The 13,236-nt window shown below is 37.9% G+C and overlaps 2 protein-coding genes across 2 annotated transcripts; both read right to left on the reverse strand.

The window, feature by feature from the left end:
* Positions 1–353: 353 nt before the first annotated feature.
* LOC148851414 (Tetratricopeptide repeat (TPR)-like superfamily protein) lies at positions 354–5,482 on the reverse strand. The gene has a single exon (XM_088943456.1). It carries the CDS (start codon positions 5,067–5,069, stop codon positions 3,159–3,161), a length of 1,911 nt encoding a protein of 636 aa, XP_088799582.1. The 5' UTR covers positions 5,070–5,482; the 3' UTR covers positions 354–3,158.
* A 4,415-nt stretch (positions 5,483–9,897) lies between these two features.
* LOC148851415 (Mitochondrial transcription termination factor family protein) lies at positions 9,898–12,953 on the reverse strand. Its single transcript, XM_088942565.1, has 2 exons — positions 12,457–12,953; positions 9,898–12,342 (listed from the first exon to the last, which is right to left on the reverse strand). The coding sequence occupies exons 1-2, from the start codon at positions 12,552–12,554 to the stop codon at positions 11,250–11,252; spliced, it is 1,191 nt and encodes a 396-aa protein (XP_088798691.1). The 5' UTR covers positions 12,555–12,953; the 3' UTR covers positions 9,898–11,249.
* Between the last annotated feature and the right edge of the window lie 283 nt (positions 12,954–13,236).

Below are 13,236 nucleotides of genomic sequence, written 5' to 3' on the forward strand. Positions count from 1 at the left end.
GGCTTACCCTTCATGGGATATTCATATTTGGACAATCAGGTACCGTTTACAGCGCTATTAAAATAAAATTTCAGAGGATAACAGAGTGCTCCTCAACAGCAATATAAGAATCAAGGAATTCCTTCTCTATGACCAAGCAAGCATCCATGCACTTTCAGTCAGGTTTCATATTATACATCTTCATTATATGAAAGTCCAAAATATAAATAATGAATTAGAAATGCCAGCATAAGTTGCACCATAAGGTCTATAAGACAACACACAGGATCGTTACTCAAGCAAAGGGTAGGAATACACAAAAGCTAGCTTGCCTATGTTTTCACTGTCCATTATGAAGGCAACAATAAAAAAAATGACAGACAATGCAATCTCTAATTCATTTCCTTGGTAGCAAGGATATCACTGTACCCTTAAATGAAGATTTTCTTTATTCTGTTAACTTTGTTACATGTTCCACTAACATCAACATAAGAAGCACCTTGACTGCATAATGGATGCATTATGGTGCATACTTTGCTTCAATAATCTGTCTCAATGTGTAATTGATCCATTACCAAATCTTAAAAGCCACTTAATAAGAGAGCCTTATTAATCAATCCAAGTGGTCTAAATCCAAATACCCCCCCCCCTTTCTATGGGACAGTTAATTTTCCCCACTCAACTAAATGGTATTTCTTCTCAACATTTGGACCTTGCAAATAAAGTTTTAATCTTTCTTCTCAAGCCACTGAAACTGGAATGGAGAAAAGGACATCAATACAGTTTCAACCAATTCTGAGCCCACATAAAATTATGCAGAAACTTCTAAAGCAATCTGACTAATCTTGAAGCCGTTCTTTAATTTCTTTGCTATAGTTTCCCCACAGGACTGATTCATGTATTAACATAAGCCCTGAATCATCTGAAACTATCTGTTTCCTTTCTTCTCAGCAAGCTACAAATCCACCCCAATAATGTCAACAAGTCCAACCAGAGAATAACAACCTAATCTCTTAATATATGTCAGTAATCAAGCTTTTCTTCCCATTGTTCCAGATCATCACATCAGAATTAGTGGCAGAGAAGAAAACACAAAACTCAACATGATCAAATAGGGAAGAACTCAAGAACATCAAGAGTTTGCTAAAAGCACTGTAATAATATCTCAAATTCTCAACCATGAAATCCTTGTATTCAATCAGATTAGCACTGAACAAAGATGAAATTGATGATTTGGAGCTGTTGAAGCTTTTGGACATACTTCTTAAGCTAATTCCAACTGTCTGTAACTTCAACAATTCACCATACAACCTTATCCCACTGATATCTGATTGGAGCCTCCAAATCAGTTACTTCTCCCCAGAATATTGATGCTCATTCATCTGAAGGATCAGAGCTCTCTCCCTTATAAGCTATCAATAACTCTTCAGCATCATTTATAAACCTTGCAATAAACTTCTTGAATACCTCATCAGATAATAGTAACACTTGAGCAAAACTAGGGTTCTTCATCAACAGTTTCTTCAACTTCAGAATACTAAGAACCCTGTAACGAGGGATCACCCTCTTCTTCACACTATTAATTAAAGATGTAGGCTGATAAACCAATACTTTTCTTTCAAACCCAACAGTGTACAAGTAGAACTCAAGTCCTGACTTTAACTTCTCCTCAGAAGTCCTGAATAAACTCGGATTCCTAATGAACATAGACATGCATTCTTCTTCTGAGAATCCAAAGCTCTGAAACAGATTGAATTTCCTCTCAAGGGTCACTTGGCTCATGCAACTAGCAGTTAGAGAGCATGGACTGACATTCTCGAATCTGCAGAAAATCCCATCTCCATAACCCTGTGAACACGTTCTCTGAGATTAGACAGTTTCATAACAAACAAGGTCTGTTGCCGCTTCAAAAGCATCGTGAGCTGTGAGCCAATAATCCCACAGATCTCCTAAAAGGAAATGTTGGGCAACAGTCTTGAATCTGGGTATCTTGTGATCCATTTGCATCTGCACAAAACTTGAATCAAACCTTGATTGTCGGCACCATTAGACAGGACTTTCTTGAAAATTTCAATGCAAGGGATCAGCTTTCAATCAAGGCTGTAGGTCAAAAGAGTTGTGTTAATTGAAATAATTTGATCCAAATCTGATCCCGTAAGATCCAGTTCTTGTAATAACCTGAGCTTTGGTTCAAAGGTCTTCTTGACATTAGCAAGGAGAATTCTGAGTTCCACTTGGACAGCAGTTCGAATAAGTCCCAATTGCTGGAGGAAGCAGAGGCTTTTCTAGGTTTTTTACCCGATGCAAATCATGTGAAGCTGAAAGGGCATGGGCTTTGGATAACCCAAGGGTGTCAATCAGATAATCGACAATAAGCAGATTTGAATTTGAGCCCTTGACAGAAGAAACAACAAGAGAATGAGAAGAACAAAAGGAGAATCTGGGGATGTAGGAAATACAGTAAGAATAGCAACATGAGAAGGAGCTTACTGAAGAAAGAATTCGCATTTATATAGAACAACCCAAAATGCAATGACAATGCAATGCCACTGTACCAAACACCTCCATAATCATCATCATAATATAAACCTTGTTCCAACTCTATGGGGTTCACTACATGGCTCTTGTTTTGCCATTCCATTCTGTTTGTCTGACCATTTTATAGACCAAGCTAAAGTTAATCCCTCCATGGGTTTCCTTATCAACATTTTCATAACAAAAACAAATGGGTCACAAAATGTGACTCCAATTTGTTCTTGGGATTTATCGGATGCCCAGTGAGTGTAAGATTTGGAACTTCGATCGTTTTCTGAACATGCCAAAATGTGTGATTAATTAAGACACTTTCATCAAAGCCATCATCAAATCTGGTAATTTTACTATATAACTCAACAACTCATTAGGCATTCAGATTGGATTCACCTAAATCCGAGGTCGATCTGATAAAGGATTAATAGCATCCAATTTTGATCCAAAATATGATTGGGTGTATGAACAACGCATATGAGTTCCATCCCAATTGGATTCTGTCTCTGTCTCTCGTATCGTATTGGGGTACATCCAAATCTGAGATAATCAAATCGGATGTCAGATCAAGCCACAGAGTTTTGGGTATCATTGACAGGCTTACAACTCATGTACTATAATGATCCCTGAAGTTTGATTTTAGTGTTGAGGGCTCAATCTAATTCTCTCAACTGCAAAGCTAAACCATCTAACACTTCATACATAAGTAAGTCTTCAGGGTGGAACCTGTCTTCAACTGTGAATGTACGAATCTTTCCATTCACTTGAACAAGGCTACGACCTGCTGATTTCTTCACTCTGTTGCACTTCATCATTGCCCGTATCTTTGCCACACCATCCCACCTCCCTTCAGCTGCATAGATGTTAGCCATTGCCACATATGAAACTGCAGCATGGGGCTCAAGTTCAAAAAGATGATTGGCAACATACTCAGCAGTTTCTAGGTCTCGATGGATCTTGCAGGCACCAAGCAAAGCACCCCATACACCAGCATCAGGTTTTACAGGCATGTTATGGATGAACTCCAATGCTTCTTTTAATTTTCCCATCCTTCCAAGAAGATCAGCCATGCAGGCATAGTGTTCTAGTCTAGGGCTTATTTTATATACTTCAGTCATCAAAGTGAAATGCTCCCATCCCTTCTCAAGGAAACCTGCATGAGTACAAGCTTGAAGGATGGCAAGAAAAGTTAAATGGTTTGGTCTAAAACCTGATTCAACCATCTGAGAGAAAACACTTAAAGCTTCTTTGGATTCTCCATTCAGTGCATACCCAGCAATCATAGTTGTCCAAGATACAGTTGTTCTCTCAGGCATCATGTCAAAGATTTCACGGGCACTCTTTGTACTTCCGCATTTCGCATACATGTCTATCAATGCATTATAAACCATTACATTCTGCATTAATCCTTTTGAAATAGAATACTTATTAATCCATCTTCCAAGCTCTAGTGCTCCTGTTTGACCACAAGCGGACAGCAAAGCAACCATAGTAACCAAATCAGGCGACTCACCAGCTGATTCCATGGCATGAAACAAATTCATTGCCTCATCCAAATCCCCTTTCTCGGCATACCCACTGATCATGGCCGTCCATGAAACACAAGTTCTCTCGGACATTCTGTTGAATAAGTTACGTGCAGAGATGATATCTCCACACTTAGAATACATAGAAATGAGGGTGTTAATAACAGAAATATCCAAAGAACACCCTGTGTGGACACCATGTGAATGGATCAGCTTACCCTGTAAGAGCACTTCAGGGTGAGCACATGATGAAAGCAAGCTAACAATGGTGCTTACATCTGGCCTAACACCATATTGGCACATAGATTTGTAGATGCTAATGGCCTCAAAAGTTCTCTCTAAGTGGGAATACCCTGCAATCATGGAATTCCATGACACTACAGTTCTCACAGCCATAGGAGTTGCGTCAAATACCATCCTTGCTGAGCTCAGGTCATGGCACTTAGCATATGCAGAAATCAACGTGTTGGCTACAGAAACATCGTTTGCAACCCCAACTTGAATCCCAGAGCAATGCATGGCTCTTGCCATATTCAAATTCTTCATATTAGAACTTGATTGAATCAAGCCTATGAGTGTCACAGAGTCAGGCTTAAACCCAGCGAGCTTCATTTCACGAAAAAGATCCAAAACTCTCTCAATACTTGATTGAGAAAACCCCATGATCATTGCATTCCAAGAAGTGACATCCTTCTCAGGCATCCTCTCAAACAGTATGTTTGCAAACTCTAAGCGACCACATTTGATATACATATCCGCCATGGCTGTTTGCACGAACTTATCAGACCAGAGCGGGAATTTCACAACATGGGTATGGATTATTTGGCAGTATAGGAGGTTCGAAAGCTTCCCGCAGGCTTTTGCTATCAAGGGAAAGGTTAATTTGTCGGGTTCCAAGCCCAACTGCTTCATTTGGCGGAAGAGGAAGAGGGCTTTGTGGCTGCATCCTTCGTTTACAGATAATCTAATGCTGGAGTTCCATAGAGCAATGTCCAAAGCGCTTAAGAATAAGTTGCAGCCTGGAATGAAAGCAACCATTTCTCATTGTTTTGGCGGGAAGTTTAGCATGCCTGATCAACAAATGGGCCACCTGGTTACTTAACGGTTAATGAATTGGACTGAGCAGTGAAGGATTCTTTCAACTAGGGCCGTGCAAATCAGTGATGCAATTTAAGATTCACCAAGGAGTAGCATGGGAGGTCTCCACCAGGGATTTAACCACTGTAATTGCATCTCCCCTCAACATGACGTGGTGAAAATGGAAATCCAAGGCTAACTTCAAAGCTTCTTTTAAAGCTAATGCTTCAGCTTCCACCGGAAAGCACAAAGAGCCACATATCGCGCAATGATCAAAGCACCATTCCGATCTCTCCCCATCAAACCTGTGCCGGCTCGATCGAAGGATATTGCCCCATCAAAATTTATTATCTAATGGTGGTCGTTGGCAGGAAGGAGATCTACATTCACAAGGTTACCATTTAAGGGTTGTCAATGGATCGGTCTGACCCGATATTCCGATGGACCCGAACCAATTGGGCCGGTTCTGGTTTCAGGAACTTATACTAGTGTCCTGATTATCAGTTTGGAACCGGTTTCATCAAGCCCTAAACTGATTCAGACCCGACTCGATATACATATATATATAATAAGATCTGTAGATCTTATCATGTCTGATTTGATTTCAGGTCCTCAATATTTCATGTCAGGATTTTGATTCTAATTGGTTCCGATCCACAGACCCAATCACCAACTTACCATCTATTAGCGATATGGGTCATATATTAGCGAGCTGGGTTTCTATTTTATTGATGACATTGTAAATTTCAAATGAAATGCTAGGGGTGAACAGGAACTGAGATTTTTACGAGCTATTCTAGTTCAACTCCTAAAAAGCCAAATTTAGCTCAGTTTAAATCAAACTTCAAACAAAATTTAAACACAAATGTGTAGGTTTATTTGCTAACCTTTTTATATACATAATATGACTCAACTAGAGAATTGAGCGGAAACAGAATAACCATGTCTGCCTGTGGGATCTTCTAGCTGAGCCCAGTGATTAAGCGAGTCACTTAACATCCATTCTTCATGGTGATCCGTTCGTAGACTTTATAGTCAAGTTGTACCAAATTCGTCGAACCATAGGAGACTCTATGGACTTAAATAATGGATGTTCAAGAGTTTCGACTTCCTGATGATACTGCACTCCACCTCTATCATAGCGACTCTTCGAGCCAATTCCACTTTAACAGGGAGTCATTCATGCATTTACATAAGAAAAGGTGGACTCCCGGAGCAAAGTTTAGTTGAACATTTTGGCTGAAATCTCATCATTGGTTTCACATCCAGCTGAACAGCCTAAGCATTCAGCTAATTAGAATTTAGACTTACTGTGCAAGTATTTAAACTTCCAAAACTGCTTCCAAGTTATTTCACCAAAGGCAATATGAGATTGTGAGCCACTCCAATCCTCTTGGCAAAGATGTTTATGAATTGAGTGATGTAATCATAGGACAAAGAGCTCTCCTCTTATAATCCATCAGGATTTTCAATCCACTACCTAAACTTCCAAAATGTATTAATTAAGTACAAAATTGTTAATTGCTGTTAAGTGACATGTAAAAGGGCATAAATACCCTTTGAGTGTCATCTAATTTTCTTTATCAATCATTAAAATGCCCAAATTTCTTAGAAGTTAATAGAGAAAAGCAATTTGTCAAAAATCAATCCGTTGCTTTGGTTCAATCTTGATTCTTGAGGAAAAAGATGATGAACAGTGTCAAAAAGGTAATTTTGATATTTTCAAAAGTTTTAGGTCATACATGTCATCACATGATAGAGGTAACTGATGGACCGCTAACAATAGGGACTAAACCGATATATTTTGAAAGCTTAGGTATATTAGATTGACACGTTTCAAAATTCAATAACCAAAATAAGACTAAGCCCAAGGTACAGCGTACTAATATGCACTTTTCCCTTTTTAAATACTTAGTTTTTCCCCATTTATGGTCCTTTGCCTTTAGCTCTTCGTGTTTAGCTTATTCGGACGAAGACCTCCCCTCACTAAGGATACTCGGCATTGGCATCTAGTTCACCATTGCAACTCGTGATTCATCAATTGGGAAGTTGAAAAAATTTGATGCTTGTTGCATTGGGATGTTAAATCAAGTATTAACACGTTTTTTGTTTGAATTATTTAGTATATTTGTATGCAAGAAATATTTTTATTTATTTAATATCGTCGATAATTTTGTTGTCGGCCAGTTTTAATGGCCACGGGGTTTCATAAAAATGTTATTTATAATTGTGCTGTTGAAGATGATTAGATGAGTTTTTTTATTCATTTAATCCAAAATTTAGCTTGGAAGCATATAACAGACTTTTTAACTCCCTTGTAGTGCACAGGGAGGTCTTAATCCATTTTGAAAAGAGAGGAAAGATTCCAGTATTCAGGAAAAACATGAAGGGAGGTTGTTTTTTACCCTATATCTTGTCATATAAAGATTAATACTTATAAATAGAAGTTGTCCAAATATTTTAGCCTTGCATACTTGCATGGTACATCCCTTAAACTAGTATGTAAATAGTTAAATACAATTTCAATAAGAAGCTTGTTTTTCTAAGGCTCCATTTGTTTGGAGTTTAGGCTCTGTTTAAAAGGAGTACAAATACAAATATGCAGAGTACAAAGCCATGTATTTTGTATTATTTTGTATGCATTTGCACTGTACATATTTGTATTTATACTTTTTCTAAACTGAGCCTTAATTTCACTTTTATTACTACAAATGGTATGCAAGTTTTGGTTCATTTTTCTCATAGGTTTTGCTTGCTTTGTTTTAGGTTTTATTTCACTTCATCCACGATGCAAATACACAAAATAGGGCAAAAACTGAAACAAATCCAAATAACTATTCACAATTGTATTTTTGCATCAATGAAAATGAAATTATACTGCAAACAAACCAAAACTAATTTTTGTGATGCTTAGCTTAACTTGGAATACCAACCTCAATAATTGATGTATACATAGGTATAACAAAAATTTAAAGCAACAGAACCGACCCTATTTTGGAATGTGACTTTGTCACTTTTTGGAAGCCATTTGCTTATCATGACTCATAACCATTTTTGCAACCAAATAGCATAAAATAACATTTTTTTCTTTTTGCAAATCATTCATTTTATTTTACTTTTTGTGCTACCAAATGGATCCATAGAGAACATTTTCTTCAAAACTAATAACTTTTCTGAAACTCATTTTTGAGTAACAAAGCCCAAAGAGTACAGTTGAGTTGAAGTTACATTTTCTTTTTTTTTTTCTTGTGTGTGTGTGTGTGTTAGAGAGAGAGAGAGAGAGATGAAACTGGGTTCTTAAAAGTTCAAAGCTCCAAGTGTACAATGTTAACGTCCAAAATGGTTCAGAATATATGGCCAGCAGCAGAACTTAAAATATTCCTTTTCTTCTGAGGGGAATGGTCATTCTTCCTTTCCTTGTATGGAACTATGGATAGCAAATGGTGATGCACAGTGCACTGGACTAATGACTGAACAGTTCATAAATAAAATAAATAAATAAAAGACACTTTAAAATAGAAATGACTTTGATATTGTCATGAGCAAAATGAATTGAAAATTACTTGGTTGAAACTTGAACCTATGACAGTTTAGTAAAAAACAAAACATTCTAACCAACTTTACTAATAGGTGCAATATAAATTTCAACTATATATGAGCATATGTATTTAACTCAAATCAAATTGGACTATATTAGAATGGATAGGGGTGGTTCCATAATTAATCCAATTATAAACAGATCGAATTCAGACTACCCTTAATGGGACATTCATATTTGGACAATCAGATGCCATTTGCAGCCCTATTAAAATAAAATTTCAGGGAGGATAACAGAGTGCTCCTCAACAACAACATAAGAATCAAGGAATTCCTTCTCTATGACCAAGCATCCATGCACTTTCAGTCAGGTTTATATCTTCATTATATGAAAGTCCAAAATATAAATAATGAATTAGCAATACCAGCATAAGTTGCACCATAAGATCTATAGCACAACACACAGGATCGTTATTCAAGCAAAGGAAGACTACACAAAAGCTAGATTGCCTATGTTTTCACTGTCCATTATGATGGCAACAATAAAAAGAATTGACAGACAATGCGATCTCTATTTCATTTCCTTGGTATCAAGGATACCACTGTACCCTTACATGAAGATTTTCTTTCTTCAGTTAACTTTGTTCATGTCCCACTACCATCAACATCAGAAGCACCTTGACTGCATAATGGCTGCATGCTGGAACATGTTTATGTACTGCTCATTTTGTTTCTAATCTTTGGATTTGTTAATGAAATTACACTGGTTAAAAGCTCATAATAATTCCACAGAAGAAGCAATGACAAAGCAGCCCCTATAATCTGCTTTCGGGGAATAAAAGTTTAAAAGAATATCAAAATGTTGTATGGAGCAGAGTGTTGGGAAGTTAGGAAACAGCACGTCCAAAATTAACTGTGGCAAAAATGTGAATGCTAAGATAAATAACAGGTAAAACTAGAAAGGACATAATTAGAAATGAAGTCATATATGCAGGAACCTAGAAGTAGCTCCAATAGGTGACAAAAAGAGAGTTATAAGAGTTGTATAGAATATACAAATTATATCTCAAAGGAAGATTCTAGGCAGCTAGAAGATTTTGCTCCAGTTGTAGTTCTCATATCTAAAAAACACAAGAAATTTCTAGATTCCATAAGATATGGGGTCCCAACAGTGCAAATCTCGCAATCAATTTCTTGAAATATGCTGATGATGAAGTAGAAGGAAAAATTTTCATTAAAACAGTGCATTGCAGACTAGAACATGAGCAAGGCTATACTACTGATAGTTTGTAAAATATGATGACAGGTCTCTGATTTTGGACATCAGAAACACTATATACAGCATAATATTATTTTTTCTGTAAGTAAAAAGCAGTTTATCAGCAACAGACAGGAAAAGGGAAAAGAGCCCAATACAGAAGAAAGCATAAGGATTTAGATACATATACAACAAAGCAGCCACCCTCCTAATCAAAGATGATAGAACACAGAGCATTACAGAACTTAGAGAACTGACTCCCTTAACACCTATGAAGAGATACTAATGAAACTGCAATTTGAATTGTTTCCTTTCAGCCTGAAATGCTACTCCCATACTTCGTCATTCACTAAGATCTGGAGAACAGCTTTGAGACAGGTCTTATGCACAGGTGTTAGCCAATAGCAAGAGAGATGAGCCACTTCTCATAAAAGAGAATGGAGCTACTTTAAAGCAGATAGAGTTGAGATCCGATCAGACTCCAACCTGAAATGCTACTCCCATACTTTGCTTCAATAATCTGCCTCAATGTTTATTTGTCCATTACCAAATCTCAAAAGCCACTTACTAAGAAGAGCCTTATTAATCAGTCCAAGTGGTCTAATCCAAATACATCCCCTCCCCCCACTTCTATGGGACAGTCAATTTTCCCCACTCAACTAAATGGTATTTCTTCTCAGCGTTTGGACCTTGCAAATAAAGTTTCAATCTTTCTTCTTAAGCCACTGAAACTGGCATGGAGAAAAGGGCATCAAAACAGTTTCAACCAATTCTGAGCCCACATAAAATTATGCAGAAACTTCTAAAGCAATCTGACTAATCTTGAAGCCTTTCTTTAATTTCTTCGCTACAGTTTCCCCACAGAAGACTGATTCATGTATTAACATACGCCCTGAATCATCTGAAACTATCTGTTGCCTTTCTTCTCAGCAAGCTACAAATCCACCCCAACAATGTCAACAAGTCCAACGAGAGAATATCATCCCAATCTCTTAATATATGTCAGTCATCAATCTTTTCATCCCATTGTTCCAGATCATCACATCAGAACTCGTGGCAGAGAAGAAAACATAAAACTCAACATGATCAAATAGGGAAGAACATCATGAGTTTGCTAAAAACACTGTAATAATATCTCAAATTCTCAACCACGAAATCCTTGTATTCAATCAGATTAGCATCGAACAAAGATGAAATTGATGATTTGAGCTGTTGAAGCTTCTGGACTTACTTCTCAAGCTAATTCCAACTGTGTCCGTAACTTCAACAATTCACCATACAGCTTTAGCTCACTGATATCTGATTGAAGCCTCCAAATCAGTTACTTCTCCCCAGAATATTGATGCTCATTCATCCGAAGAATCAGAGCTCTCACCCTTATAAGCTATCAATAACTCTTCAGCATCATTTATAAACATTGCAATAAATTTCTCCTTGAATACCTCATCAGATAATAGTAACACTTGAGCAAAACTAGGGTTCTTCTTCAACAGTTTCTTCGACTTCAGAATACTAAGAACCCTGTAACGAGGGATTACCCTCTTCTCCAAACTATTCATTAAAAATGTCGGCTGATAAACCAATACTTTTCTTTCAAACCCAACAGTGTATAAGTAGAATTCAAGTCCCGACTTTAACTTCTCCTCAGAAGTCCTGAATAAACCCGGATTCCTCCTGAACACAGACATGCATTCGTCTTTTGAGAATCCAAAGCTCTGAAATAGATTGAATTTCCTCTCAAGGGTCGCTTGGCTCATGCAACTAACTGTGTAGAGCGCATGGACTAACATTCTCGAATCTGTAGAAAATCCCATCTCCATAACCCTGTGAACACGTTCTCTGAGATTAGACGGTTTCATAGCAAACAAGGTCGGTTGCCGCTTCAAAAGCATCGTGAGCTGTGAGCCAATAATCCCACAGCTCTCCAAAAAGGAAATGTTGGGCAACAGTCTTGAATCTGGGTATCTGGTGACCCATTTGCATCTGCGCAAAACTTGAATCAAACCTCGATTGTCGGCACCATTAGACAGGACTTTCTTGAAAATTTCAATGCAAGGGATCAACTTCCGATCAAGGCTGTAGGTCAAAAGAGTTGCGTTAATCGAGATGAAATGACCCAAATCTGGTCCCGTGAGACCCAGTTCTTGAAATAACCTGAGCTTTGGTTCAAGGATCTTCTTGACATTAGCAAGGAGAATTCTGGGTTCCACTCGGACAGCAGTTCGAATATGGGTCTCCGTAAATTCCAATTGCTGGAGTAGGCGAACAACAGATTGAGGCTTTTCTAGGTCTTTTACCCGATGCAAATAATGCGAAGCCGAAAGGGCATGGGCTTTGGAGAACCCAAGGGTATCAATCAGATAATCGACGATAAGCGGATTTGAATTTGAGCCCTTGACGGGAGAAACAACAGGAGCAGAAGAAGAAGAAAAGGAGAATCTGGGGATGTAGGAAATACAGTAAGAATAGCAATATGAGAGGGAGCGTACTGAAGAAAGAATTCGCATTTGAGAATGCTTAAGAAATTACAACAATGCAGGAGGGCGGACAAACCTAAAACTGAAAATGCGACTGAAAAGTGAAAATTCTTTCTTCTCTTTGGTCTTTACTATTTGCCACTGCGGAACTAAACCTGGAGCGGCGTTTGGCATCGGAGTGATGCTTCCGAATCTCCTGAACCCCCCTATTCTCCATTTCCGACGAAAGGCAAACACGTATGAACTCTTTGTCTTCTGACCTCCCCGTGTGCCCGTTTGGGAGGGCTGAAGCGCAGCGGCTTCTGGCTTTTCAAGAATTAGGATTAGTCAGCAAAAAAAAATGGCTTTCCGGTGAAGCTAGCTTCCTCAAAGCAGTTGAGCGAGAGCAGCTCAAACAAAGCGTCAGCCCGATTCCCCAAAGATAAACCTTTTTGTACGTGGATTTTAGGGATGGCAATTTTTCTCATCCCCATGCAGATTTTCCCTGAATGGAGGGTGGATGGGGATGGGGATGGGGATGGGAGAATTTTCATCCATGTTGGTGGGGATAGGGTGTCCCGCAGAGATCCCAATTCCCGCTTCGTGGGATTCCTACTAATATATGTATATATTTATATATATATATATATATATTTATATATTAATATTTTTAAACATATGATTGAATATGTTTGAATCTTTTCTAATATAATTGTAATTTTTAATTATTTTATATTTATTTTTTAAATAAAATAAAAAACAAAAACAAAATGATTGACATTATAAAAAATCACAGGAAATGAGGATCCCGTAGAGATGGAGATCCCTGTGGGGACGAGAATGGGGATAAGATTGTCCCTACTAGTGAGGACGGAGA

This window comes from Nelumbo lutea, chromosome 5 (genome assembly GCF_056320005.1).
Source record: "Nelumbo lutea isolate HS-2025 chromosome 5, American lotus-T2T, whole genome shotgun sequence".
Taxonomy (NCBI): domain Eukaryota; kingdom Viridiplantae; phylum Streptophyta; class Magnoliopsida; order Proteales; family Nelumbonaceae; genus Nelumbo; species Nelumbo lutea.

Excerpts from the sequence above, each read along its gene's own strand:
- LOC148851414 (XM_088943456.1), bottom strand. The coding sequence starts at position 5,069 with ATGGTTGCTTTCATTCCAGGCTGCAACTTATTCTTAAGCGCTTTGGAC.
- LOC148851415 (XM_088942565.1), bottom strand. The coding sequence starts at position 12,554 with ATGCCAAACGCCGCTCCAGGTTTAGTTCCGCAGTGGCAAATAGTAAAG. Across the intron at positions 12,343-12,456 it reads AGTCGCATTTTCAGTTTTAG|ATTCTCCTTTTCTTCTTCTT; the intron begins GTTTGTCCGCCC and ends CTACATCCCCAG.